The 26,175-nt window shown below is 57.1% G+C and overlaps 2 protein-coding genes across 2 annotated transcripts; both read right to left on the bottom strand.

Annotated features, from left to right (window-relative positions):
• Positions 1-1,919: 1,919 nt before the first annotated feature.
• On the bottom strand, positions 1,920-26,134 carry RNF31 (ring finger protein 31). Its single transcript, XM_065044312.1, has 22 exons — positions 26,098-26,134; positions 25,942-26,006; positions 25,397-25,564; positions 23,946-24,113; positions 22,591-22,746; positions 21,557-21,607; positions 20,784-20,835; positions 19,803-19,827; positions 19,587-19,686; positions 19,284-19,475; positions 18,545-18,793; positions 17,522-17,704; positions 15,421-15,636; positions 14,330-14,503; positions 12,930-13,028; positions 11,570-11,659; positions 10,156-10,270; positions 7,453-7,571; positions 5,535-5,648; positions 3,221-3,266; positions 2,773-2,869; positions 1,920-2,220 (listed from the first exon to the last, which is right to left on the bottom strand). Exons 1-22 carry the CDS (start codon positions 26,132-26,134, stop codon positions 2,001-2,003), a joined length of 2,736 nt encoding a protein of 911 aa, XP_064900384.1. The 3' UTR covers positions 1,920-2,000.
• LOC135576953 (uncharacterized) lies at positions 3,274-5,528 on the bottom strand (the record flags this gene model as incomplete). The annotated part of the gene is made up of 1 exon (XM_065044331.1): positions 3,274-5,528. A coding segment is annotated over exon 1 (1,716 nt), but the record flags the coding sequence as incomplete, so codon positions are not given.
• Positions 26,135-26,175: the final 41 nt, after the last annotated feature.

Below are 26,175 nucleotides of genomic sequence, written 5' to 3'. Positions count from 1 at the left end.
TTAACATTTAAGGTTTAAAAACTGAAATTTAAGGTGGAAATTCAAAATTTTAGGGTGAAAATTGAAGATTTTAGGTTAAAAATGAAAATTTTCACGTGGAAATTCAAGATTTTAGGTAAAAGTTTAAAATTTTAGGTGGAAATTGAGACGATTTAAAATAATGTACGGAATAAATTTATGTAATTTAATTAATTAAAGTGAACGATGGTTGATTAAGTTAATTAAAGCCAATTAGAGTTAATTATAATTAGAGTTAATTATAGTTAATTTTAGTTAATTATAGTTAATTACAGTTATTTATAGATATAGTTATTTATAGATAATTATAATTATAGTCAATTATAGGTAATTATAGATAATTATAGTTAATTAGATAGAATTATAGATAATTATAGATACTTATAGTTAAATATAGATAATTAGAGTTAATTAGATATAATTAATTATAGATATTTATAACTATAGACAATTATAGTTAATTATAGATAATTAGAGTTAATTGGATATAATTAGAGTTAATTATAGCTAATTAGAGTTAATTAGAGCCAACTATAGCTAATTATAGTTAATTATAGTTAATTAGAGCTAATTATAGTTAATTATAGTTATAGATAATTACAGTTAATTATAGATAAATGTAGTTAATTGGATATAATTAGAGTTAATTAGGGCTAATTATAGTTAGTTATAGATAATTAGAGTTAATTAGAGCTAATTATAGTTAAATACATATAATTAGAGTTAATTAGAGCTAATTATAGTTAATTATAGATAATTAGAGTTAATTAGAGCTACTAAGTTATAATGATTTAATATAATAATATAATAATTTAATATACTCACAATAAAACAACTTAATAACTATATTAACTATAATAATCTAAGGCTAATTAACCCTTCTTGTTAATTAACCCGCAATTAACAATTAAAACGGCGCTTTAACTATTAAACGGAACCCAGGGGCTCAATTAACCGCGATAATTAAACAATAAACGCGCTAATTAACCTCTAAACCCGCTAATTAACCTCTAAACCCGCTAATTAATCACACCAATTAACCCCTAAACCGATTAATTAATATTAAACCCGCCTTTTAATTGATCAATTCCCGCCAATTAACCCCGTTAATCCCTCGTTAAAAACCCCCTAAAAACAATGAAAAACCCGCGGTTAATTAACTAAAGCCGCGCTAATTAACCAAATTAACGCTAATTAATCACAACACGAACGATTTAAAGCGATAAATTCGCTTAAAAAGGGTAAAAAAAGCGCCGTTTTGGGGCTTTTTGCCGCTTCCCGCCCCCCCCCCCGCTTTTAAACTATTAATTGATCTACTGATTAACCAACTAATTAAGCCACTGACTAATTAAACAACAGGGAAAAGGCGCTAATTAACAATTAAAAGGGGATAAAACGAGGATTTAAAGGTTTAAAGGGGGAATAAAAATGGGGTTTAAAGGCGCCGCGGGGAAGCGGCTCCGTAATAAACGCCAATTAACCCCCAATTAACGCCGCCAAACCGCCTTAATTAACGAATGAGCCTCAAGCGCCGCTTGTCCCGTGGTCGCCGAGCCGCTAATTAACGCGATTAATTAATTAATCGCTGATTAATCGCTGATTAACGCAGACCCGCCCGCCGCCGCTGCCGCCGCTCGACTGGGCGCTCCCGCCCTTCCCGCCGCTTTTATCGCCTCGGTCGCCACGCCCCCCGCGCTGAGCGGCGCCCAATCAGAGCGCGGCTCGCCACAGCAACACCCCGCCCCGCGCGGCGCCGCGGCCAATCAGCGCGAACGCGGGAAGGCGCCGCCAATCAGAGCGCAGCGCCCCTCAGCGACCGCCGCGGGGGGGGGCAAGCGGCCAATGGGAACGCGCCGCAGTGGGGGCGGAGTAGACGCGCGCGGGACCAATCAGAGCGCAGAACGGTTCGCACGGTGCTTTATTGAATGAAAGCGCGGGGGGGGGCGCGGCTTGCGGAGGGGAAGCGGCCAATCAGAGCGCGTTTAGGGGTCGTCGGGGCGGGGCTTGATGGGGTCCTCGGTCTCCAAGAGGTGTCTGAGGCGCTGCCCGTATTGAGCGTCGGTTTCTTCAGGCTCCCGGGGGGGGCGCCCCCCCGGCAGGTGGCGGTCGGCGGCTGCCAGGAGTTCCGGCCACGTGTACAAGGGGGCGGGGTCGAGGGGGCGGGACCGGATGAGGCCGACGAGGTATTCGGTGTAGTGAGGCCTGGGGGGGACACGGGGACCATAGAGACGAGGAGGACCAGAGAGACCAGAGAGACCATAGAGACCCAGAGAGACCCATAGAGACCCATAGAGACCCATAGAGACCCATAGAGACCCATAGAGACCATAGAGACCATAGAGACCATAGAGACCATAGAGACCCATAGAGACCATAGAGACCATAGAGACCAGAGAGACCATAGAGACCCAGAGAGACCCATAGAGACCCAGAGAGACCCATAGAGACCCATAGAGACCATAGAGACCATAGAGACCATAGAGACCATAGAGACCATAGAGACCCATAGAGACCCATAGAGACCCATAGAGACCATAGAGACCATAGAGACCCATAGAGACCATAGAGACCATAGAGACCATAGAGACCATAGAGACCATAGAGACCCATAGAGACCCATAGAGACCATAGAGACCATAGAGACCCATAGAGACCATAGAGACCATAGAGACCATAGAGACCCATAGAGACCATAGAGACCCATAGATTGACCCATAGATTGACCCATAGATTGACCCATAGCGCCCCACTCACCGGCACATCCCGGCCTGTCCCGGCCCCACATCGCGGCCGCAGGGCGCGTCGTGCAGCCCCTCCCCCGTCTCCTTCTGCTCCATCACCCCACAGGTCCCTGCGACCCATAGAATGTGTGGGGCAGCCCCATAGAATGTGTGGGGCAGCCCCATAGATCCAAGGATCAGACCCATAGAATGTGTGGGTCAGCCCCATAGATCCAAGGGTCAGCCCCATAGAATGTGTGGGGCAGCCCCATAGAATGTGTGGGGCAGCCCCATAGAATGTGTGGGTCAGCCCCATAGATCCGTGGGTCAGCCCCATAGAATGTGTGGGGCAGCCCCATAGATTGTGTGGGTCAACCCCACAGATCCGTGGGTCAGCCCCATAGATCCGTGGGTCAGCCCCATAGAATATGTGGGTCAGCCCCACAGATAACACCCCCCCGCCCCACACTTGTGGGTCTCACCTGAGGCTCCGGGTGGCGCGTCCGTGGTGAACGGGACGTTCCCCGTCTGTGGGGAGAGAGAGACGCGCTGCCCCACAGCGACCCATAACTGACCCATAGCGACCCATAACTGACCCATAGCGACCCATAGAGACCCATAGAGACCCATAACTGACCCATAGCGACCCATAGCGACCCATAGAGACCCATAGAGACTCATAGAGACCCATAACTGACCCATAGCGACCCATAACTGACCCATAGAGACCCATAGCGACCCATAACTGCCCCATAGCGACCCATAGAGACCCATAACTGCCCCATAGCGACCCATAACTGACCCATAGCGACCCATAACTGACCCATAGCGACCCATAACTGACCCATAACTGACCCACAGAGACCCATAACTGACCCATAGAGACCCATAGAGACCCATAACTGACCCATAACTGACCCATAGAGACCCATAGAGACCCATAGAGACCCATAACTGACCCATAACTGACCCATAGCGACCCATAACTGACCCATAGAGACCCATAACTGACCCATAGAGACCCATAGAGACCCATAGAGACCCATAACTGACCCATAACTGCCCCACAGCGACCCATAACTGACCCATAGCGACCCATAACTGACCCATAACTGACCCATAACTGACCCATAACTGACCCATAACTGACCCATAGCGACCCATAACTGACCCATAACTGACCCATAACTGACCCATAGAGACCCATAACTGACCCATAACTGACCCATAACTGACCCATAGAGACCCATAACTGACCCATAGAGACCCATAACTGACCCATAACTGACCCATAACTGACCCATAGCGACCCATAACTGACCCATAACTGACCCACAGAGACCCATAACTGACCCATAGAGACCCATAACTGACCCATAACTGACCCATAGAGACCCATAACTGACCCATAGAGACCCATAACTGACCCATAACTGACCCATAACTGACCCATAGCGACCCATAACTGACCCATAACTGACCCATAGCGACCCATAACTGACCCATAGAGACCCATAACTGACCCATAACTGACCCATAACTGACCCATAACTGACCCATAACTGACCCATAGCGACCCATAGAGACCCATAGGGACCCATAGAGACCCATAGAGATCCATAGCTACCCATAACTGACCCATAGAGACCCATAGCGACCCATAGCGACCCATAGCGACCCATAGGGACCCATAAGTGACCCATAACTGACCCATAGCGACCCATAGAGACCCATAACTGACCCACAGAGACCCATAGCGACCCATAGAGACCCATAGCGACCCATAACTGACCCATAGCGACCCATAGCGACCCATAGCGACCCATAACTGACCCATAGAGACCCATAGAGACCCATAACTGACCCATAGCGACCCATAGAGACCCATAGCTGACCCATAGCGACCCATAACTGACCCATAGCGACCCATAGGGACCCATAGGGACCCATAAGTGACCCATAACTGACCCATAACTGACCCATAGCGACCCATAGAGACCCATAACTGACCCACAGAGACCCATAGCGACCCATAGAGACCCATAGCGACCCATAACTGACCCATAGCGACCCATAGCGACCCATAGCGACCCATAACTGACCCATAGCGACCCATAGCGACCCATAACTGACCCATAGAGACCCATAGAGACCCATAACTGACCCATAGAGACCCATAGAGACCCATCACTGCTCCATAGCGACCCATAGAGACCCATAGCTGACCCCCAAGTGACCCACAGACCCCCATAAGTGACCCTTATGGACCCATAATGACCCCATAGTGACCCATAGGGACCCATAGTGACCCCACAGTGCCCCATAGAGACCCCCAAGTGCCCCATAACTGAGCCATAGTGCCCCATAGGGACCCATAAGTGACCCACAGGGACCCCCAAGTGCCCCATAAGTGACCCATAGAGACCCACAGTGACCCCCAAGTGACCCATAGAAACCCCCAAGTGACCCATAGCGACCCATAACTGACCCGTAGAGACCCATAGTGACCCATAACTGACCCGTAGAGACCCATAACTGACCCATAGAGCCCCATATGTGCCCCACAGCGCCCCCCAAGTGACCCCCCAGGGTCCCCATAGAGCCCCATAGAGACCCATAGGGACCCCGTAGAGCCCCATAGGGACCCCATAGAGCCCCATAGGGACCCCATAGCGCCCCATAGAGACCCATAGGGACCCATAGAGCCCCATAGGGACCCGTAGAGCCCCATAGAGCCCCATAGGGACCCGTACAGCCCCATAGCGCCCCACAGCGCCCCCCAGCGCCCCCGGTGACCTGCAGGAGCTGCTGCAGCCGCTGCGGGTCCCAGTCGCGCAGGAAGAACAGGCAGTGCCGCGGGTGGTGGGCGTGCAGGGAGCCCCACAGGGGGCAGCGCGGAGCGGGGCAGCGCTGTGGGGCACGGGCCGTCAGACCCACGGCCACCCAGAGCGACCCACAGAGTGACCCATAGCAACCCATAGGGACACATAGAGTGACCCACAGCGACCCATAGAGACCCATAGTGACCCATAGGGACCCATAGAGTGACCCATAGCGACACATAGAAACCCACAAGGACCCATAGCGACCCACAGGGACCCACAGGGACACATAGAGACCCATAGAGTGACCCATAGAGTGACCCATAGAGACCCAAAGGGACCCATAGCGACCCACAGGGACACATAGAGACCCATAGAGTGACCCATAGAGACCCATAGAGTGACCCATAGAGTGACCCATAGAGTGACCCATAGAGTGACCCATAGCAACCCATAGAGTAACCCATAGAGACCCAAAGGGACCCATAGGGACCCACAGGGACCCATAGGGACCCAAAGAGACCCACAGTGACCCATAGAGTGACCCATAGAGACCCACAGGGAGCCATAGGGACCCATAGACACCCACAGCGACCCACAGGGACCCATAGGGACCCACAGAGTGACCCATAGCGACCCATAGGGACCCACAGGGACCATAGAGACCCATAGAAACCCATAGGGACCCATTCAGCCCCATAGAGACCCATAGAGACCCATAGAGACCCATAGAGACCCATCCCGCCCCATAGATCCCGCCCCACATGTTGGGGGTGGAACCTCATAGAGACCCACAGACCCCATAGAGACCCATAGGGACCCACAGACCCCATAGAGACCCATAGGGACCCATAGACCCCATAGAGACCCATAGGGACCCATAGACCCCATAGAGACCCATAGGGACCCATAGACCCCATAGAGACCCATAGGGACCCACAGACCCCATAGAGACCCATAGGGACCCACAGACCCCATAGAGACCCATAGGGACCCACAGACCCCATAGAGACCCATAGGGACCCATAGACCCCATAGAGACCCATAGGGACCCACAGACCCCATAGAGACCCATAGGGACCCATAGACCCCATAGAGACCCATAGGGACCCACAGACCCCATAGAGACCCATAGGGACCCACAGACCCCATAGAGACCCATAGGGACCCATAGACCCCATAGAGACCCATAGAGACCCACAGGGACCCATAGAGACCCATAGGGACCCATAGACCCCATAGAGACCCATAGGGACCCATAGACCCCATAGAGACCCATAGGGACCCATAGACCCCATAGAGACCCATAGGGACCCATAGACCCCATAGAGACCCATAGAGACCCACAGGGACCCATAGAGACCCATAGACCCCATAGAGACCCATAGGGACCCATAGACCCCATAGAGACCGATAGGGACCCATAGACCCCATAGAGACCCATAGAGACCCACAGGGACCCATAGAGCCCAATGAAACCCATCCCGCCCCATAGACCGCACCCCGCCCCACAGGCCCCGCCCCACAGGCCCCGCCCCTCAGGCCCCGCCCCTCAGGCCCCGCCCCACAGGCCCCGCCCCACATGTCGGGGGTGGAACCCCATAGAGACCCATAGAGACCATAGAGACCATAGAGCCCAATGAAACCCATCCCGCCCCATAGACCCCACCCCGCCCCACAGGCCCCGCCCCACAGGCCCCGCCCCACATGTCGGGGGTGGAACCCCATAGAGACCCATAGAGACCATAGAGCCCAATGAAACCCATCCCGCCCCATAGACCCCGCCCCGCCCCACAGGCCCCGCCCCTCAGGCCCCGCCCCTCAGGCCCCGCCCCTCAGGCCCCGCCCCTCAGGCCCCGCCCCACAGGCCCCGCCCCTCAGCCCCGCCCCACGTGTCGGGGGTGGAAGGTCCTCCGGCAGCCGCTGCAGAAGTGGTGGCGGCAGCGCGAGCACTGCAGGTGCAGACAGCCGCCCCGCGCCAGCGCAAACTGCGCCCCACACGCCGGGCACGCTGCGGGGCACACATGGGGGGCGGGGTCAGCGTGGGGCTGGACCCACAGATCCGCCCGGACCCATAGATCCAGCCCCCAGACCCATAGATCCAGCCCCCAGAGCCATAGGTGTGACCCCAGACCCAGAGATCAAATCCCACACGCCGGGCACGCTGTGGGGCAGACATGGGGCAGGGGTCAATGTGTGGGGCTGGACCCACAGATCAGCCCGGACCCATAGATCCAGCCCCGGACCCACAGATCAGCCCGGACCCATAGATCAAATCCCACACGCCGGGCACGCTGCGGGGCACACATGGGGCAGGGGTCAATGTGTGGGGCTGGACCCACAGATCAGCCCCAGAGCCATAGATGTGATCCCAGACCCATAGATCAGCCCCGGACCCATAGATCAGCCCCGGACCCATAGATGTGATCCCACATGTGGGGCACGCTATGGGGCAGAGATGGGGGGCAGGACCCATAGATCCAGCCCCAGACCCATATATCAAATCCCACACGCCGGGCACGCTGTGGGGCAGACATGGGGCGGGGTCAGCGTGTGGGGCTGGACCCACAGATCAGCCCCGGACCCATAGATCCAGCCCCAGACCCATAGATCAGCCCCGGACCCATAGATGTGACCCCAGACCCAGAGATGTGACCCCACATGTGGGGCACGCTATGGGGCAGAGATGTGGGGCAGGGGTCAATGTGTGGGGCTGGACCCACAGATCAGCCCCAGAGCCATAGATCCAGCCCCAGAGCCATAGATGTGATCCCAGACCCATAGATCAGCCCCGGACCCATAGATCCGGCCCCGGACCCATAGATCCGCCCCGGACCCATAGATCAGCCCCGGACCCATAGATCAGCCCCGGACCCATAGATCAGCCCCGGACCCATAGATCCAGCCCCAGACCCATAGATCCAGCCCCAGACCCATAGATCCGCCCCGGACCCATAGATTCAGCCCTGGACCCATAGATCCAGCCCCGGACCCATAGATCCAGCCCCGGACCCATAGATCCAGCCCCAGACCCATAGATCAGCCCCAGACCCATAGATCAGCCCCGGACCCATAGATCCAGCCCCAGACCCATAGATCAGCCCCGGACCCATAGATCAGCCCCGGACCCATAGATCAGCCCCAGACCCATAGATCCAGCCCCGGACCCATAGATCAGCCCCGGACCCATAGATCAGCCCCGGACCCATAGATCAGCCCCAGACCCATAGATCCAGCCCCAGACCCATAGATCCAGCCCCAGACCCATAGATCAGCCCCAGACCCATAGATCAGCCCCAGACCCATAGCTGTGGCCCCAGCCCCATAGATCCAGCCCCAGACCCATAGCTGTGATCCCACATGTGGGGCATGCTATGGGGCAGAGATGGGGGGCAGGACCCACAGATGCAGCCCCAGACCCATAGATGTGATCCCAGACCCACAGATCAGCCCCGGACCCATAGATCAGCCCCGGACCCATAGATCAGCCCCGGACCCATAGATCCAGCCCCGGACCCACAGATCAGCCCCAGACCCATAGATCAGCCCCGGACCCATAGATCAGCCCCGGACCCATAGATCAGCCCCGGACCCATAGATCCAGCCCCGGACCCATAGATCAGCCCCGGACCCATAGATCAGCCCCGGACCCATAGATCAGCCCCGGACCCATAGATCAGCCCCAGAGCCATAGATCAGCCCCGGACCCATAGATCAGCCCCAGAGCCATAGATCAGCCCCGGACCCATAGATCAGCCCCGGACCCATAGATCCAGCCCCAGACCCATAGATCCAGCCCCAGACCCATAGATCAGCCCCGGACCCATAGATCAGCCCCGGACCCATAGATCCAGCCCCAGACCCATAGATCCAGCCCCAGACCCATAGATCAGCCCCGGACCCATAGATCCGGCCCCAGAGCCATAGGTGTGACCCCAGACCCAGAGATGTGACCCCACATGTGGGCCACGCTATGGGGCAGAGATGTGGGGCAGGACCCATAGATTCAACCCCAGCCCCATAGATACAACAGGGCCACGCTATGGGGCAGAGACGTGGGGCAGGACCCATAGATCCAACCCCAGCCCCATAGACACAACAGGGCCACGCTATGGGGCAGAGATGTGGGGCTGGACCCATAGATCCAGCCCCAGACCCATAGATCCAACCCCAGCCCCATAGATGGCCCCACACCCCCCCAGTGCAATAGGGCCACGCTATGGGGCAGAGATGTGGGGCAGGACCCATAGATCCAACCCCAGCCCCATAGATCCAACCCCAGCCCCATAGATGGCCCCACATCCCCACAGTGCAATAGGGACACGCTATGGGGCAGAGATGTGGGGCAGGACCCATAGATTCAACCCCAGCCCCATAGACGCAACCCCAGCCCCATAGATGGCCCCACACCCCCCCAGTGCAATAGGGCCACGCTATGGGGCAGAGACGTGGGGCAGGACCCATAGATCCAACCCCAGCCCCATAGATACAACAGGGCCACGCTATGGGGCAGAGATGTGGGGCAGGGACCCCCGAGCGGCCCGGGGGGCTGTGGGGCGGGATCTATGGGGCGGGATCTATGGGGCGGGACCCACCGATGCCGTTGTCGCGCAGGAAGGTCTCCAGCCCCACGGCGGCCGCTTGGGGGTCGCGGCTGCGCAGCCACAGCCCGAAATCGGCGCAGGACAGCGACTGGTGCTCGGGGAGCCACTTGGGGGGCAGCCCCACAAGTGACGGGGAGACGCGTGAGGGAGGGGGCAGAGCCACGGGGACCCATGGGACCCATAGGGACCCATAGGGACCCACAGGGACCCATAGAGTGACCCACAGGGACCCATAGAGTGACCCATAGGGACCCATAGAGTGACCCATAGGGACCCATAGGGACCCATAGAGACCATAGAGACCCATAGGGACCCACAGAGGGACCCCCAGAGGGACCCATAGGGACCAGAGAGACCCATAGGGACCCATAAAGACCCATAGGGACCCACAGGGACCCACAGGGACCCATAGGGACCCATAGAGGGACCCATAGGGACCCATAGAGGGACCCATAGGGACCCATAGGGACCAGAGAGACCCACAGGGACCCATAGGGACCCATAGAGTGACCCATAGGGACCAATGGTATTGAATGGGAGTCAATGGGGGTCAATGGGGGTCAATGGGGTCAATGGGGGCAATGGGGGGCAATGGGGATCAATGGGGGTCAATGGGAGTTAATGGGGGTCAATGGGGGTCAATGGGGGTCAATGGGGGTCAATGGGGGTCAATGGGGGTCAATGGGGGTCAATGGGGGTCAATGGGAGTTAATGGGGGTCAATGGGGGTCAATGGGGGTCAATGGGGGTCAATGGGGTCAATGGGGTCAATGGGGTCAATGGGATCAATGAGATCAATGGGTCAATGGGATCAATGGGGGTCAATGGGGATCAATGGGGTCAATGGGGTCAATGGGAGTCAATGGGGATCAATGGGGATCAATGGGGGTCAATGGGGGTCAATGGGGTCAATGGGGGTCAATGGGGGTCAATGGGATCAATGGGATCAATGGGGTCAATGGGGGTCAATGGGGGTCAATGGGGGTCAATGGGGGTCAATGGGGGTCAATGGAGTCAATGGGGTCAATGGGGTCAATGGGGGTCAATGGGGGTCAATGGGATCAATGGGATCAATGGGGTCAATGGGGGTCAATGGGGGTCAATGGGATCAATGGGATCAATGGGGTCAATGGGGGTCAATGGGATCAATGGGATCAATGGGGATCAATGGAGTCAATGGGGGTCAATGGGGTCAATGGGGTCAATGGGATCAATGGATCAATGGGGATCAATGGGAGTCAATGGGGATCAATGGTGGTCAATGGGGATCAATGGGGTCAATGGGGATCAATGTGGTCAATGGGGTCAATGGGGTCAATGGGGGTCAGTGGGGGTCAATGGGACCCACATCCCGCCCCACACCCGCCCCTCACCCGCCCCACAGGTGCCCCACAGGCGCCCCTCACCTCTTTCTGGCACTGGGGACACAGGCGCTGCTGGCACTGGGGACACTGGGCCGGCCCCACGGCGCCCTCGAAGATGAAGCCGAACGAGCACTTGGGGGGCAGGGGGAGATGTGGGGCTGCCCCATAGCGACCCACCCATCGACCCCCGGACGAGGCGCAGCCACCCGGAGCGGCCCCATAGAGACCCACAGCGACCCATAGAGACCCACAGCGACCCATAGAGACCCCCAAGTGACCCATAGAGACCATAGAGACCCATAGAGACCCATAGAGACCCACAGTGACCCATAGAGACCATAGAGACCCCCAAGTGACCCATAGAGACCATAGAGACCCATAGAGACCCATAGAGACCCACAGTGACCCATAGTGACCCATAGTGACCCATAGTGACCCACAGAGACCCATAGAGACCCACAGTGACCCATAGAGACCCATAGAGACCATAGAGACCCATAGAGACCATAGAGACCCACAGCGACCCACAGCGACCCATAGAGACCCACAGCGACCCATAGAGACCCATAGAGACCCATAGGGACCCATAGGGACCCATAGGGACCCATAGAGACCCATAGAGACCCATAGAGACCCATAGAGACCCATAGAGACCCATAGAGACCATAGAGACCCACAGCGACCCACAGCGACCCACAGCGACCCATAGAGACCCATAGAGACCCATAGAGACCCATAGAGACCATAGAGACCCACAGCGACCCACAGCGACCCACAGCGACCCATAGAGACCCATAGGGACCCATAGGGACCCATAGGGACCCATAGGGACCCCCAAGTGACCCATAGAGACCCCCAAGTGACCCATAGAGACCCCCAAGTGACCTGCAGTGACCCATAGAGACCCATGGAGACCCACAGTGACCCATAGAGACCCATAGAGACCCACAGTGACCCATAGAGACCCATAGAGACCCACAGTGACCCATAGAGACCCATAGAGACCCATAGAGACCCATAGAGACCCACAGTGACCCATAGAGACCATAGAGACCCCCAAGTGACCCACAGTGACCCATAGCGACCCCCAAGTGACCCATAGAGACCCCTAGTGACCCCCAAGTGTCCTACAGTGACCCATAAGTGCCCAATAGTGACCCATAAGTGTCCCATAGAGACCCCCAAGTGCCCCATAGCGACCCATACCGACCCCCAAGTGCCCCATTGTGCCCCATAAGTGACCCACACGAACCCACAGTGCCCCCCAAGTGCCCCCCGTAGCCCCACAACTGCCCCATAGCGACCCCCAAGTGCCCCATAGCGACCCCCAGGTGCCCCATAGCGACCCCCCCAGCCCCACAGATTGCCCCACAGATTGCCCCACAGATTGCCCCATAGCCACCTTAGTGCACCAAAGGAACTGGGGGTCCTTCTGCAGCTCCAGCTCCGTCAGCTTCTGGCTGAACAGCTGATATGTGGGGGGGTCCAGGACCTGGCGCAGCTGTGGGGCACAACATGTGGGGCAGGGGGTCCCCCAAACCCCATGGGGCCCTTCCCAGGACCCCAATGAACCCCCTGACCCCCATGTACGTGGGGCAAAACCCCACAGATTTGGGGCTTTTGGGGCCAAAAATCACATGCCCCCCCCGAACCCCAGAATGGCCACAAATCGCCCCATAACTTGCCCAAAATGGCATGAATTCACCCCAAATTTCACATGGGACTCCCCCACAACCCCAGCGACTCCGTGACCCCCCTGTACATGGGGCAAAAAGCGACGATTTTGGGTCATTTTACCAAAAACGTTCAGTTTCCCGTATGGTGAACACACCAAGTCCTGCACCCCTGGGACTCCCCAAAACCCACACGACTCCCCCCAAATCGCCCCATAACTTGCCCAAAATCGCATGAATTCACCCCAAATTTCACATGGGACTCCCCCACACCCCCAGCAACTCCGTGACCCCCCTGTACATGGGGCAAAAAGTGGCAATTTTGGGTCATTTTACCAAAAACGTTCAGTTTCCCATATGGCGAACACACCAAGTCCTGCACCCCTGGGACTCCCCAAAACCCGCACGACTCCCCCCAAATCACCCCATAACTTGCCCAAAATCGCATGAATTCACCCCAAATTTCACATGTGACCCCCCCCAGACCCCAATGAACCCCAGGACCCCCCTGTACATGGGGCAAAAAGCGGCACATTTGGGTCATTTTACCAAAAATGCCCAGTTTCCCATATGGTGAACACACCAAGTCCTGCACCCCTGGGACACCCCAAAACCCGCACGACTGCCCCCAAATCGCCCCATAACATGCCCAAAATGGCATGAATTCACCCCAAATTTCACATGTGACCCCCCCAGACCCCAATGAACCCCAGGACCCCCCTGTACATGGGGCAAAAAGTGGCAGATTTGGGTCATTTTACCAAAAACGTTCAGTTTCCCATATGGCGAACACAACAAGTCCTGCACCCCTGGGACACCCCAAAACCCGCACGACTGCCCCCAAATCGCCCCATAACTTGCCCAAAATCGCATGAATTCACCCCAAATTTCACATGTGACCCCCCCAGACCCCAATGAACCCCAGGCCCCCCCTGTACACGGGGCAAAAAGCGGCAGATTTGGGTCATTTTACCAAAAATGCCCAGTTTCCCATATGGTGAACGCACCAATTCCCGCGCCGCCGGGACCCCCCAAACTGTGCCGTAACTTGGCCAAAATCGCCCCGATTCGCCCCAAATTTCACGTGTGACCCCCCCAGACCCCCCTGGAGCCCCTGACCCCCCTGTACCTGCGTATCCAAGGTGGAGAAGTAGCAGATGCGGGCGTTCTCGTCGGACAAATCGGGTTTCCCGCAGGCGGGACACACCAGGTCCTGCACCCCCTTCTCCTTCACCCCCACCTGGAAGTGACCCCGGAAGCAATCGGGGCACAGGGGGCACTCGCAGCCCGTCAGCCATTGGGCCTGGGGGCAAAGGGCAAAGGTCACGGGGAGGGTTTGGGGGGGGGAGGGTGTTGAGGGGGGTTGGGGGGTGGGGGCGGGGGGAGGAGCTATAGGGACCCATAGAGACCTATAGGGACCCATAGAGACCCATGGGGACCCATTGACCCCCATTGACCTCCATTGACTCCCATTGACCCCCACTGACTCCCATTGACCCCCATTGACTCCCATTGACCCCCATTGATCCCCATTGACTCCCATTGACCCCATTGACCCCATTGACCCCATTGACCCCCATTGTTCCCATTGATCCCCATTGACCCCCATTGACCCCCATGGACTCCCATTGACCCCCATTGATCCCATTGTCCCCATTGACTCCCATTGACCCCCATTGATCCCATTGCCCCCCATTGATCCCATTGAGCCCCATTGAGCCCCATTGACCCCATTGATCCCATTGACCCCCATTGCCCCCCACTGACTCCCATTGACTCCCACTGACCCCCATAGACTCCCATTGATCCCCATTGACTCCCATTGATCCCCATTGACTCCCATTGACCCCATTGTCCCCATTGACCCCCATTGACCCCCATTGACTCCCATTGACTCCCATTCACCCCATAGCCCCCCATTGCCCCCATTGACCTCATTGCCCCCCATTGTTCCCATTGACCTCCATTGCCCCCCATTGCCCCCCATTGTTCCCATTGACTCCCATTGCCCCCCATTGACCCCCATTGACCCCATTGATTCCCACTGCCCCCCATTGTTCCCATTGACTCCCATTGCCCCCCATTGACTCCCATTGACTCCCATTGACCCCCATTGACCCCCATTGACTCCCATTGACTCCCATTCACCCCATTGACTCCCATTGACCCCATTGCCCCCACTGCCCCCAGTGCCCCCAGCCCGCAGCCCCTCCCCCGCACCTGCTGGCGCGCCATGTCCCAGCCGCAGAGGCGGCACTGGCAGCGCAGGCGGCTGCGCAGCTGCCGGGGGTCGGTGCAGCCCCCCACGGCCTCCAGCAGCTCGGCCAGCGCCGGGGGCTCCCCCAGCGCCCCCAGCTCCCGCGCCAGCGACACCAGCAGCCGCGCGCGGCCCCAGCTGCGCAGCCCCAGCAGCGCCAGCGACCGCCGGATCGGCACCTGCCACGCACACCAGCACGGACCAGTGGGGACCAGTGCAGACCAGTACGGACCAGCAGGGACCAGTAGGGACCACTAGGGGTCACTACAGGTCCACACAAAGCACTACAGAGCAGATGGAGACTGGGAACAACCCCCAAGAGACTGGAGAGGGAACCCAGTATAGACCAGTACGGACCAGTAGGAACCGGTACGGACCAGTACAGACCGGTACGGACCAGTACAGACCGGTACGGACCAGTACGGGTCACTACAGGTCCATACAAAGCACTACAGAGCAGGTAGGGACTGGGAACATCCCCCCGAGGGACTGGAGGGGGAAGCCAGTATAGACCAGTATGGACCAGTACGGACCAGTACGGACCAGTACAGACCAGTACGGACCAGTAGGGACCAGTAGGGACCACTAGGGGTCCATACAAAGCACTACAGAGCAGATAGAGACTGGGAACACAACCCCAAGGGACTAGAGGAGGAAGCCAGTATAGACCAGTAGGGACCAGTATAGACCAGTACAGACCAGTAGGGACCAGTAGGGACCACTATGGGTCACTACAGGTCCATACAAAGCACTAGAGAGCAGATAGAGACTGGGAACAACCCCCCGAGGGACTGGAGGGGGAAGCCAGTATAGACCAGTAGGGACCAGTATAGACCAGTACGGACCAGTAGGAACCGGTACGGACCAGTACAGACCGGTACGGACCAGTACAGACCGGTACGGACCAGTACGGGTCACTACAGGTCCGTACAAAGCACTACAGAGCAGGTAGGGACTGGGAACATCCCCCTGAGGGACTGGAGAGAGAAGCCAGTATAGACCAGTAGGGACCACTATAGACCAGTACAGACCAGTACGGACCAGTAGGGACCACTATGGGTCACTACAGGTCCATACAAAGCAGTAGAGAGCAGATAGAGACTGCAAACAACCCCCCAAGGGACTGAAGAGGGAAGCCAGTATAGACCAGTAGGGACCAGTATAGACCAGTACAGACCGGTACAGACCAGTACGGGTCACTACAGGTCCATAGAAAGCACTAGAGAGCAGGTAGGGACTGGGAACACCCCCCCGAGGGACTGGAGGGGGAAACCAGTATAGACCAGTAGGGACCAGTAGGAATCAATACAAACAAGTACAGGTTGCTATAGACCAGTATCCATTGCCCGCCATTGATCCCATTGACCCCATTGATCCCATTGCCCCCCATTGATCCCCATTGATCCCACTGACCCCCATTGATCCCATTGACCCCCATTGACCCCACTGACCCCACTGATCCCATTGACCCCATTGATCCCATTGACCCCATTGACCCCCATTGATCCCACTGACCCCATTGACCCCATTGACCCCATTGATCCCCATTGACCCCCATTGATCCCCATTGACCCCATTGATCCCATTGATCCCCATTGACCCCCATTGCCCCCCATTGACCCCATTGACCCCATTGACCCCCATTGATGCCATTGACCCCCATTGACCCCACTGCCCCCCATTGACCCCATTGACACCATTTATCCCACTGACCCCCATTAATCCCAATTGATCCCATTGCCCCCCATTGACCCCATTGACCCCCATTAATCCCCATTGCCCCCCATTGACCCCATTGCCCCCCATTGACTCCCATTGATCCCATTGACTCCATTGACCCCCATTGACCCCATTGACTCCCATTGATCCCATTGACTCCCATTGATCCCCATTGATCCCAATTGATCCCATTGCCCCCCATTGACCCCATTGACCCCCATTGATCCCATTGACCCCATTGACCCCATTGACCCCATTGACCCCCATTAATCCCCATTGACTCCCATTGATCCCATTGACCCCATTGACCCCACTGACCCCACTGACCCCCACTGACCCCAGTACCTGCGGGTCGGGCCCCTGGAAGTCGATGGGCGGCTCCGTGCTCCGCCATTGGCCGAGCAGCAGGGGGCGGAGCTTCTGGCGCTGCAGGTCCCGCAGCGCCCCCCATAGGCTGCCCCCGTTCTGCAGGAGGGCGGGGCCGGCCACGCCCACATCCGGGAACCCCAGAGCGGCCAGGGCCTGGAGCTGGAAACCAGTACAGACCAGTATAGACCAGTACAGACCCACCCACACCAGTACAAACCTAAACCCGCCCTCTCTATGGGTCTCTATGGGTCCCTATGGGGCTCTATGGGTCCCCATTGGTCTCTGTTGTGACCTACGGCCTCCCCAGGGTCCTAAAACCCACCCACCCTATAGATCCCTATGGGCCCTATGGATCCCTATGGGACCATATGGGTCTGTGTGAGTCCCTATGGGTCTCTATGGGTCACTCTATGGGTCTCTATGGGTCCCCATTGGTACCTATGGCCTCCCCATGGTCCTAAAACCCACCCTCCCTATAGATCCCTATGGCCGCTATAGGTCCCTATGACTCCCTATGGGTCTCTATGCGTCACTCTATGGGTCCCTATGGTCCATATGGGTCACTCTATGGGTCCCTACGGGTCCCCATTGGTCTCTATTGGGACCCATGGACTCCCCAGGGTCCTAAAACCCGCCCTCCCTATAGATCCTTAGGGATCCCTATAGCCCTCTATGGCTCCCTATGGCTCTCTATGGGTCCTTATGTGTCTCTATGGGTCCCCATGGGTACCTATGGGCCCCTATAAGTATCTATGGGTCCCTATGGTCCCCATTGGTCTCTATTGGGTCCTACAGACTCCCCAGGGTCCTAAAACCCACCCTCCCTATAGATCCTTAGGGATCCCTATAGCTCTCTATGGGTCTCTATGAGTCTCTATAGGTCGCTATAAGTATCTATGGGTCACTCTATGGGTCCCCATTGGTCTCTATTGGGACCTACGGACTCCCCAGGGTCCTAAAACCCTCCCCAGGGTCCCAAACCCCATAAGCCCCGCCCACCTGCCGCCTCCGCCGTCCAATCGCCGCCTCCAGCGCCCGCTGGGCGTGGCCGTGGGCGTGGCTCCAGGCCAGTCCCGCCTCCTTGATGGACAGCGGCCCCAGCCCCGCCTCTTTCCCCGCCCCCGCCAGCGCCGCCCAGGCTTCCCCCAGGGCGGCCTTGGCCACGCCCACGGCCACGCCCACCGGGCCGCCCAGCGCCCAGGCCACGCCCACCACGGCTTCTGGGGCCACGCCCTGCGCCTCGGCTTCCTGGAACCGAGCAGAGCGGTATGGACCGGTATGGACCAGTATGGACCAGTACGGACCAAGGACCCCCCCATTGACGCCATTGATCCCATTGAGCCCATTGATCCCATTGATCCCATTGAGCCCCATTGACCCCCATTGATCCCCATTGACCCCATTGACCCCATTGAGCCCATTGAGCCCCATTGAGCCCATTGATCCCCATTGACCCACATTGACCCCCATTGACCCCCATTGACCCACACTGACCCCCATTGACCCACACTGACCCCCATTGATCCCCATTGACCCACATTGACCCCCATTGACCCCCATTGACCCACATTGACCCCCATTGACCCCCATTGACTCCCATTGACCCCCATTGATCCCCATTGATCCCATTGACCCCCATTGACCCCCATTGATCCCCACTGCCCCCCATTGATCCCATTGCCCCCCATTGACCCCCATTGCCCCCCACTGCCCCCCATTGACCCCTGACCCCTCTCACCCTCACTATGGCCACCATTCTCTTCCCGTCCTCCCGCAGCCGTCGCTGCCGCTCGAGTTCGCGGGCGGGGCCCAAGTGGGCGGGGCTTGGAAGGGCGGGGTCTGAGGGGGTGGAGTCAGCACTGGGCGGGGCTTTGGCGGGAAGGGCTTCGATTGGCGGGACTTTGACGGGTGGGGGCGAGGTGGGCACGACCTGGGGAGGCAGCAACAGAAAACAATAGAGACCCGGACGCCTGGGTCCCTCCCGAACTCCTGGGTCCCCTGGGGCACTCCTGGGTCCCCTGGGGCACTCCTGGGTCCTCACCGGGGGGGGCTGGGGCCTCCTGGCCAGGCGGGGGCGCTCGCAGACGCCGCACAGGACGCTGGGCCCGCGGTTCAGGAACGTGCAGGACGCGCAGGCCCAGCTATAGGAACACGAGCAACCTATAGAGCCCCTATAGAGCCCCTACAGAGCCCCTATAGGCGCCCCCAGCGGGAGCGTTAACACGTATATAAGGTACGTATAGGGTCTGTACGTTACCCGGAGTCCTCAGGTGGGGGCTCACCTGGGGGGAAACGGGGTCGTCAGCACCTATAGAGCCCCTATAGACCCCCCAAGCATATAGAGAGCCCATAGAGCCCCTATAGAACCCCCCCAAGCATATAAAGACCCCACAGAGCTCTTCAAGCATATAGACACTCTATAGAACCCCATAGAGCCCCAACCATATAGTGACCCTATAGAACCTCATAGAGCGCCCAAACCATATAGAGACCCTATAGAACCTCATAGACTTCTTCAACCACATACAAACCCCATAGGGCCCCCCAGCCATATAGAACCTCATAGGGCCCCCCAACCATACAGAGACCCCATAAAACCCCACAGAGCCTCCCAATCATATAAACACCCCATAGACCTCCTATACAGCCTCTCAACCATATAGACATTCTATAGAACACCATAGAACCCCTATAGAGCCCCCAACCCCATAGACACCCCATAGAGCCCCACAACCATATAGAGACCCCACAGAACCCCTATAGAGTTCCAAACCATATAGAGACCCTATAGAACCCCATAGAGCCTCTCAAACATATAGAGACCCTATAGAACCCATAAAGTCCCCCAACCATATACAGAGCCCATAGAACCCCATGCATCCCCCAAGCATATACAGACCCCATAGAGCCCCCAACCTCTATAAAGACTCTATATCCCATACACAAACCTATAGACCCCGCAACCCCTATAGAAAACCCCCCAAGCCCTATAGACTCACTATGGAGCCCCAACCCCTATAGAGCCCCTACAGAAGCCCCCAACCCCTATAGACACCCTATAGACCCCCCCAACCCCTATAGACACCCTACAGACCCCCCCAACCCCTATAGACCCCCCAGCCCCTATAGAGCCCCCCAAGCCCTATAGAAACCCCATAGAGCCCCCCAGGTTGCTACAGATCCCCCATAGAGCCTATAGAACCCATATACGGTATAGAGCCCCCTATAGTCCCCATACGTTTCGGGGTCTCTGCGTCTGCCAGTGCGGGCGAGTCGGGCACCAGCGGCTCCTGTGGGGAGAGACCAGTACGGACCAGTATAGACCAGTATGGACCAGTACTGACCAGTATGGACCAGTACGGACCAGTGACCCCCCATTGATCCCATTGACCCCATTGATTCCATTGACCCCCATTGACTCCCATTGATCCCCATTGACCCCCATTGACCCCCATTGATCCCATTGACTCCCATTGATCCCCATTGACCCCCATTGACCCCCATTGACTCCCATTGACTCCCATTGACTCCCATTGATCCCATTGACTCCCATTGATCCCATTGACTCCCATTGACTCCCATTGACCCCATTGACTCCCATTGACCCCATTGACTCCCATTGACCCCATTGACTCCCATTGACTCCCATTGACCCCCATTGACCCCCATTGACCCCATTGACCCCCATTGACTCCCATTGACTCCCAATGACCCCCATTGACTCCCATTGATCCCATTGACTCCCATTGACTCCATTGACCCCCATTGATCCCCATTGACCCCCATTGACTCCCATTGACCCCCATTGATCCCCATTGACCCCCATTGATCCCATTGATTCCCATTGACCCCCATTGACTCCCATTGATCCCCATTGACCCCCATTGACCCCCATTGATCCCCATTGACCCCCATTGACCCCCATTGACCCCCATTGATCCCATTGACCCCCATTGATCCCCATTGACCCCCATTGATCCCCATTGACCCCCATTGACCCCCAGTTCTCACCTCACTCCCCACCAGCATCTGGGTGAAGAACTGGGGGTTCGGGTGCTGGTTCTGAATGGGGGAAAACAAACCCACACCAGTATGGACCAGTATGGACCAGTATGGACCAGTATGGACCAGTGACCCCCCAGCGAGCCCCCCAAGTCCCTCCCAGTATAACCAGCATCACCCCAACCCCCCCAGGATCCTAAAACCCGCCATCCCTATAGGTCTCTATGGTCTCTATGGCTCCCTATGGGTCAATCTATGGGTCCCCACGGGTCTCTGTGGATTCCTATGGGTCCCTATGGGTCTCTATGCTCTCTATGGATCCCCATGGGTCCCTATGGGTCTCTATGGGTTCCCATGGTCTCTATGGTCTCTATGGGTCACCATGGGTCTCTATGGGTCCCTATGGGTCCCCATGGGTTCCCATACTCTCTATGGTCTCTATGGTCTCTATGGGTCTCTATGGGTCCCCATTGGTCCCTATGGGTCTCTATGGGTCCCCATGGTCTCTATGGGTCCCCATGGGTCCCCATTGGTCCCTATGGGTCGCTATGGGTCTCTATGGGTCCCCATGGTCTCTATGGGTCTCTATGGGTCCCCATGGGTCCATATGGGTCTCTATGGGTCCCCATGGGTCTCTATGGGTTCCCATGGGTCTCTATGGGTTCCCATGGGTCCCTATGGGTCCCTATGGGTCCCCATGGTCTCTATGGTTCCTATGGGTCCCCATGGTCTCTATGACCCCTATGGGTCCGTATGGGTCCCCATGGTCTGAATGGGTCTCCAGGGGTCCCTATGGGTCCCCATGGTCTCTATGGGTCCCCATGGGTCCCTGTTGGTCTCTATGGGTCCCCATAGTCTCTATGGGTCCCCATGGATTCCTATGGTCCCTATGGGTCCCCATGGTCTCTAGGGGTCCCCATGGTCTCTAGGGGTCCCCATGGTCTCTAGGGGTCTCTATGGGTCCCCATGGTCTCTATGGGTCTCTAGGGGTCCCCATGCTCTCTACAGGTCCCCAGGGCCCCGCGGGGCGGGGCGGCACTCACGGCCAGCAGCAGGTCGATCTCGGTGCGCAGCAGCAGCAGCTCGGCCGTCACGGCCGCCACGCGCCCCACGTCGGGGCCCACGCAGCCCGGGGGGAAGCCCAGCCCCTCGGGGGACTCGCACGTGTAGCCCAGCAGCTTCAGCACCGCACGGCCCCCCTGCGGGACAGCGGGCGATGGGGGGCAATGGGACTCAATGGGGGTCAATGGGACTCAGTGGGGGTCTATGGGACTCAGTGGGGGTCTATGGGGGCAATGGGGATCTATGGGACTCTATGGGGGTCTATGGGGGGACAATGGGGACAATGGGGACAATGGGGACAATGGGGGACTGTGGGTGACTATGAGGGATCAATGGGGGATCAATGGATCAATGGGGTCAATGGATCAATGGGGGGCAATGGGACTCAATGGGGGTCTATGGGGGGCAATGGGGGGCAATGGGGGGCAATGGGACTCGTCTATGGGACTCAATGGGACTCAATGGGGGTCTATGGGGGGCAATGGGGGGCAATGGGGGGCAATGGGACTCGTCTATGGGACTCAATGGGACTCAATGGGGGTCTATGGGGGGCAATGGGGGGCAATGGGGGGCAATGGGACTCGTCTATGGGACTCAATGGGACTCAATGGGGGTCTATGGGGGGCAATGGGGGGCAATGGGACTCGTCTATGGGACTCAATGGGACTCAATGGGACTCAATGGGACTCAATGGGACTCAATGGGACTCAATGGGGTCTATGGACGATCAATGGGGGATCAATGGGGGATCAATGGGGGTCTATGGGGGGATCAATTGATCAATCGGGACAATAGGGACAATGGGGTCAATGGGGGGCAATGGGGGGCAATGGGTCCATGGGGCCAATGGGGTCAATGGGTCCATGGGGCCAATGGGTCCATGGGTCAATGGGTCAATGGGGTCCATGGGGTCAATGGGTCAATGGGGTCCATGGGTCCATGGGGTCAATGGGTCCATGGGGTCAATGGGGTCAATGGGTCCATGGGTCAATGGGTCCATGGGGTCAATGGGTCCATGGGGTCAATGGGTCCATGGGGTCAATGGGTCCATGGGGTCAATGGGTCCATGGGGTCAATGGGGTCAATGGGTCCATGGGTCAATGGGGTCCATGGGGTCAATGGGTCCATGGGGTCCATGGGTCCATGGGGTCAATGGGTCCATGGGGTCAATGGGTCAATGGGTCCATGGGGTCAATGGGTCCATGGGGTCAATGGGTCCATGGGGTCAATGGGTCCATGGGGTCAATGGGTCCATGGGGTCAATGGGTCCATGGGTCAATGGGGGATCAATGGATCAATGGGTCCGTGGGTCCACGGGTCAGCGTGCTGGCCTCACCCGCATGGCGTCCACGGTCCTGCGGAACACGGGGTTCCCGAAGCGCACCAGGCGCCAGTGCCGCGGCGGCCGCGGCTGCAGGAGGTTGCGCCCGTACTTCTCCAGGATGCTGAGCGCCGTGCGCAGCGCCCCCAGCGCCCCCCCGGGCCCCCCGGCACGCGGGGACACCTGCGGCACTCCCGTCAGCACGGGCACGCGGCGCTGGGGGCGCTGGGGGGCCCTATGGGTCACTCTATGGGTCCCTATGGGTCACTCTATGGGGCTCTATGGGTCCCCATTGGTCTCTATTGAGACCTGTGGACTCCCCAGGGTCCTAAAACCCACCCTCCCTATGTCCTCTAAGGATCCCCATGACTCTCTATGGGGCTCTATGGGTCCCTATGGGTCACTCTATGGGTCCCTATGGGTCCCCATTGGTCTCTATTGAGACCTGTGGACTCCCCAGGGTCCTAAAACCCACCCTCCCTATGGCTCCCTATGGGTCCCTGTGGGTCTTTATGGGTCCCTATAGCTCCCTATGTCCTCTAAGGGTCCCCATGACTCTCTATGGGGCTCTATGGGTCCCTATGGGTCACTCTATGGGTCTCTATGGGTCCCCATTGGTCTCTATTGAGACCTGTGGACTCCCCAGGGTCCTAAAACCCGCCCTCCCTATGGGTCCCTATGGCTCTCTATGGCTCCCTATAGTCTTATTGGGATCTATGGGTCACTCTATGGTCTCTATGGGTCCCTATGGGTCACTCTATGGGTCCCCATTGGTCTCTATTGAGACCTGTGGACTCCCCAGGGTCCTAAAACCCGCCCTCCCTATAGATCCCTATGGGTCTCTATGGCTCCCTATGGGTCTCTATAGTCTTATCAGGATCTATGGGTCACTCTATGGTGTCTATGGGTCCCTATGGGTCACTCTATGGTCCCCATTGGTCTCTATTGAGACCTATGGGCTCCCCAGGGTCCTAAAACCCGCCCTCCCTATGGCTCCCTATGGGTCTCTATGGGTCCCTATAGCTCCCTATGTCCTCTATGGGTCCCCAGGGCTCTCTATGGGGCTCTATGGGTCCCTATGGGTCACTCTATGGGTCCCTATGGTCCCCATTGGTCTCTATTGGGACCTGTGGACTCCCCAAGGTCCTAAAACCCGCCCTCCCTATGGCTCCCTATAGATCCCTATGACTCCCCATGGGTCCCTATGGGTCTCTATGGCTCCCTATAGGCTTATAGGGCTCTATGGGTCACTCTATGGGTCTCTATGGGTTCCCATTAGTCTCTATTGAGACCTGTGGACTCCCCAGGGTCCTAAAACCCGCCCTCCCCATAGATCCCTATGGGTCCCTATGGCTCCCTATGGGTCCCTATGGCTCCCTATGGTTTCCTATGGGTCCCTATGGATCCCTATGGGTCCCTATGGATCCCTCCCCCACCTTTGGCGCCCATCCCCCCCCCTTTCGCACCACTTGGACGTTTTGGCGGACGATTTTGGGCACGTCCAGCAGCCTCCACTTATCCCTGGGGGGTCGCGGCACCAACAGCAGCGGCTGCAGCTCCGGGGGGGACGGAGTTTGGGGGTCCCGCACCAAAGCACCCCCTAGGGCTCCCCACAGCGCCCCAGCTCCGCCATCCTGCGAAAACGGGGTGAAAACGCCTCATTTCGGGCAAAAACGGCGAAAAAAACGGCGTTTCTAGGCTTAGAAATGCGGGGGGGGGGGGGTTTGGCGGGAAAAGGGTTTTGGCGGGAAAACGGGGTCGCGGGGGGAAACGGGGTTTTTGGGGATAAATGAGGGGTTTTGGGGGGTTTTATGAGGGGAAATGGGGTTTTTTTGAGGGGAAAATGAGGGGTTTAGGGCAATTTGTGACAGAAAAGTCGCCCCCCCGGGTTAAACGGGGGTGGGAAGGGGGGTTGGGTGAGGCGCTAATGGGGGTCACCGAGGGAAAGGCGGCGGTTTTGGGGGTTTTAGGGGGTTTTTAGGGGTTTTTGCGGGTTTTGGGGGGGTCCTACCTGTGGGGAAGCGGCGAAAAGGGTGAAAAATGAGGCAAAACGGTGAAAAAAAGGCGAAAAAACGGCTTAAAAAACAACGCGGAGCGACCGCCGCGCCAAAATGGCGGCGGGCGGCGAGGCCACGCCCACGAGAGGGCCGCCCTCACCGCCAATGGCCGCTGCGCGGCGTCAAGGCCACGCCCAGTTTTGCCATTCCAACCAATCAGAATGCGCGTTGAGCGGGGGAAAACGAGG

This window comes from Columba livia, chromosome 36, assembly GCF_036013475.1.
Source record: "Columba livia isolate bColLiv1 breed racing homer chromosome 36, bColLiv1.pat.W.v2, whole genome shotgun sequence".
Lineage (NCBI taxonomy): Eukaryota > Metazoa > Chordata > Aves > Columbiformes > Columbidae > Columba > Columba livia.
The sequence above is the reverse complement of the archived record's forward strand: the minus strand, read 5'-3'. Positions and strand labels throughout refer to the sequence as shown.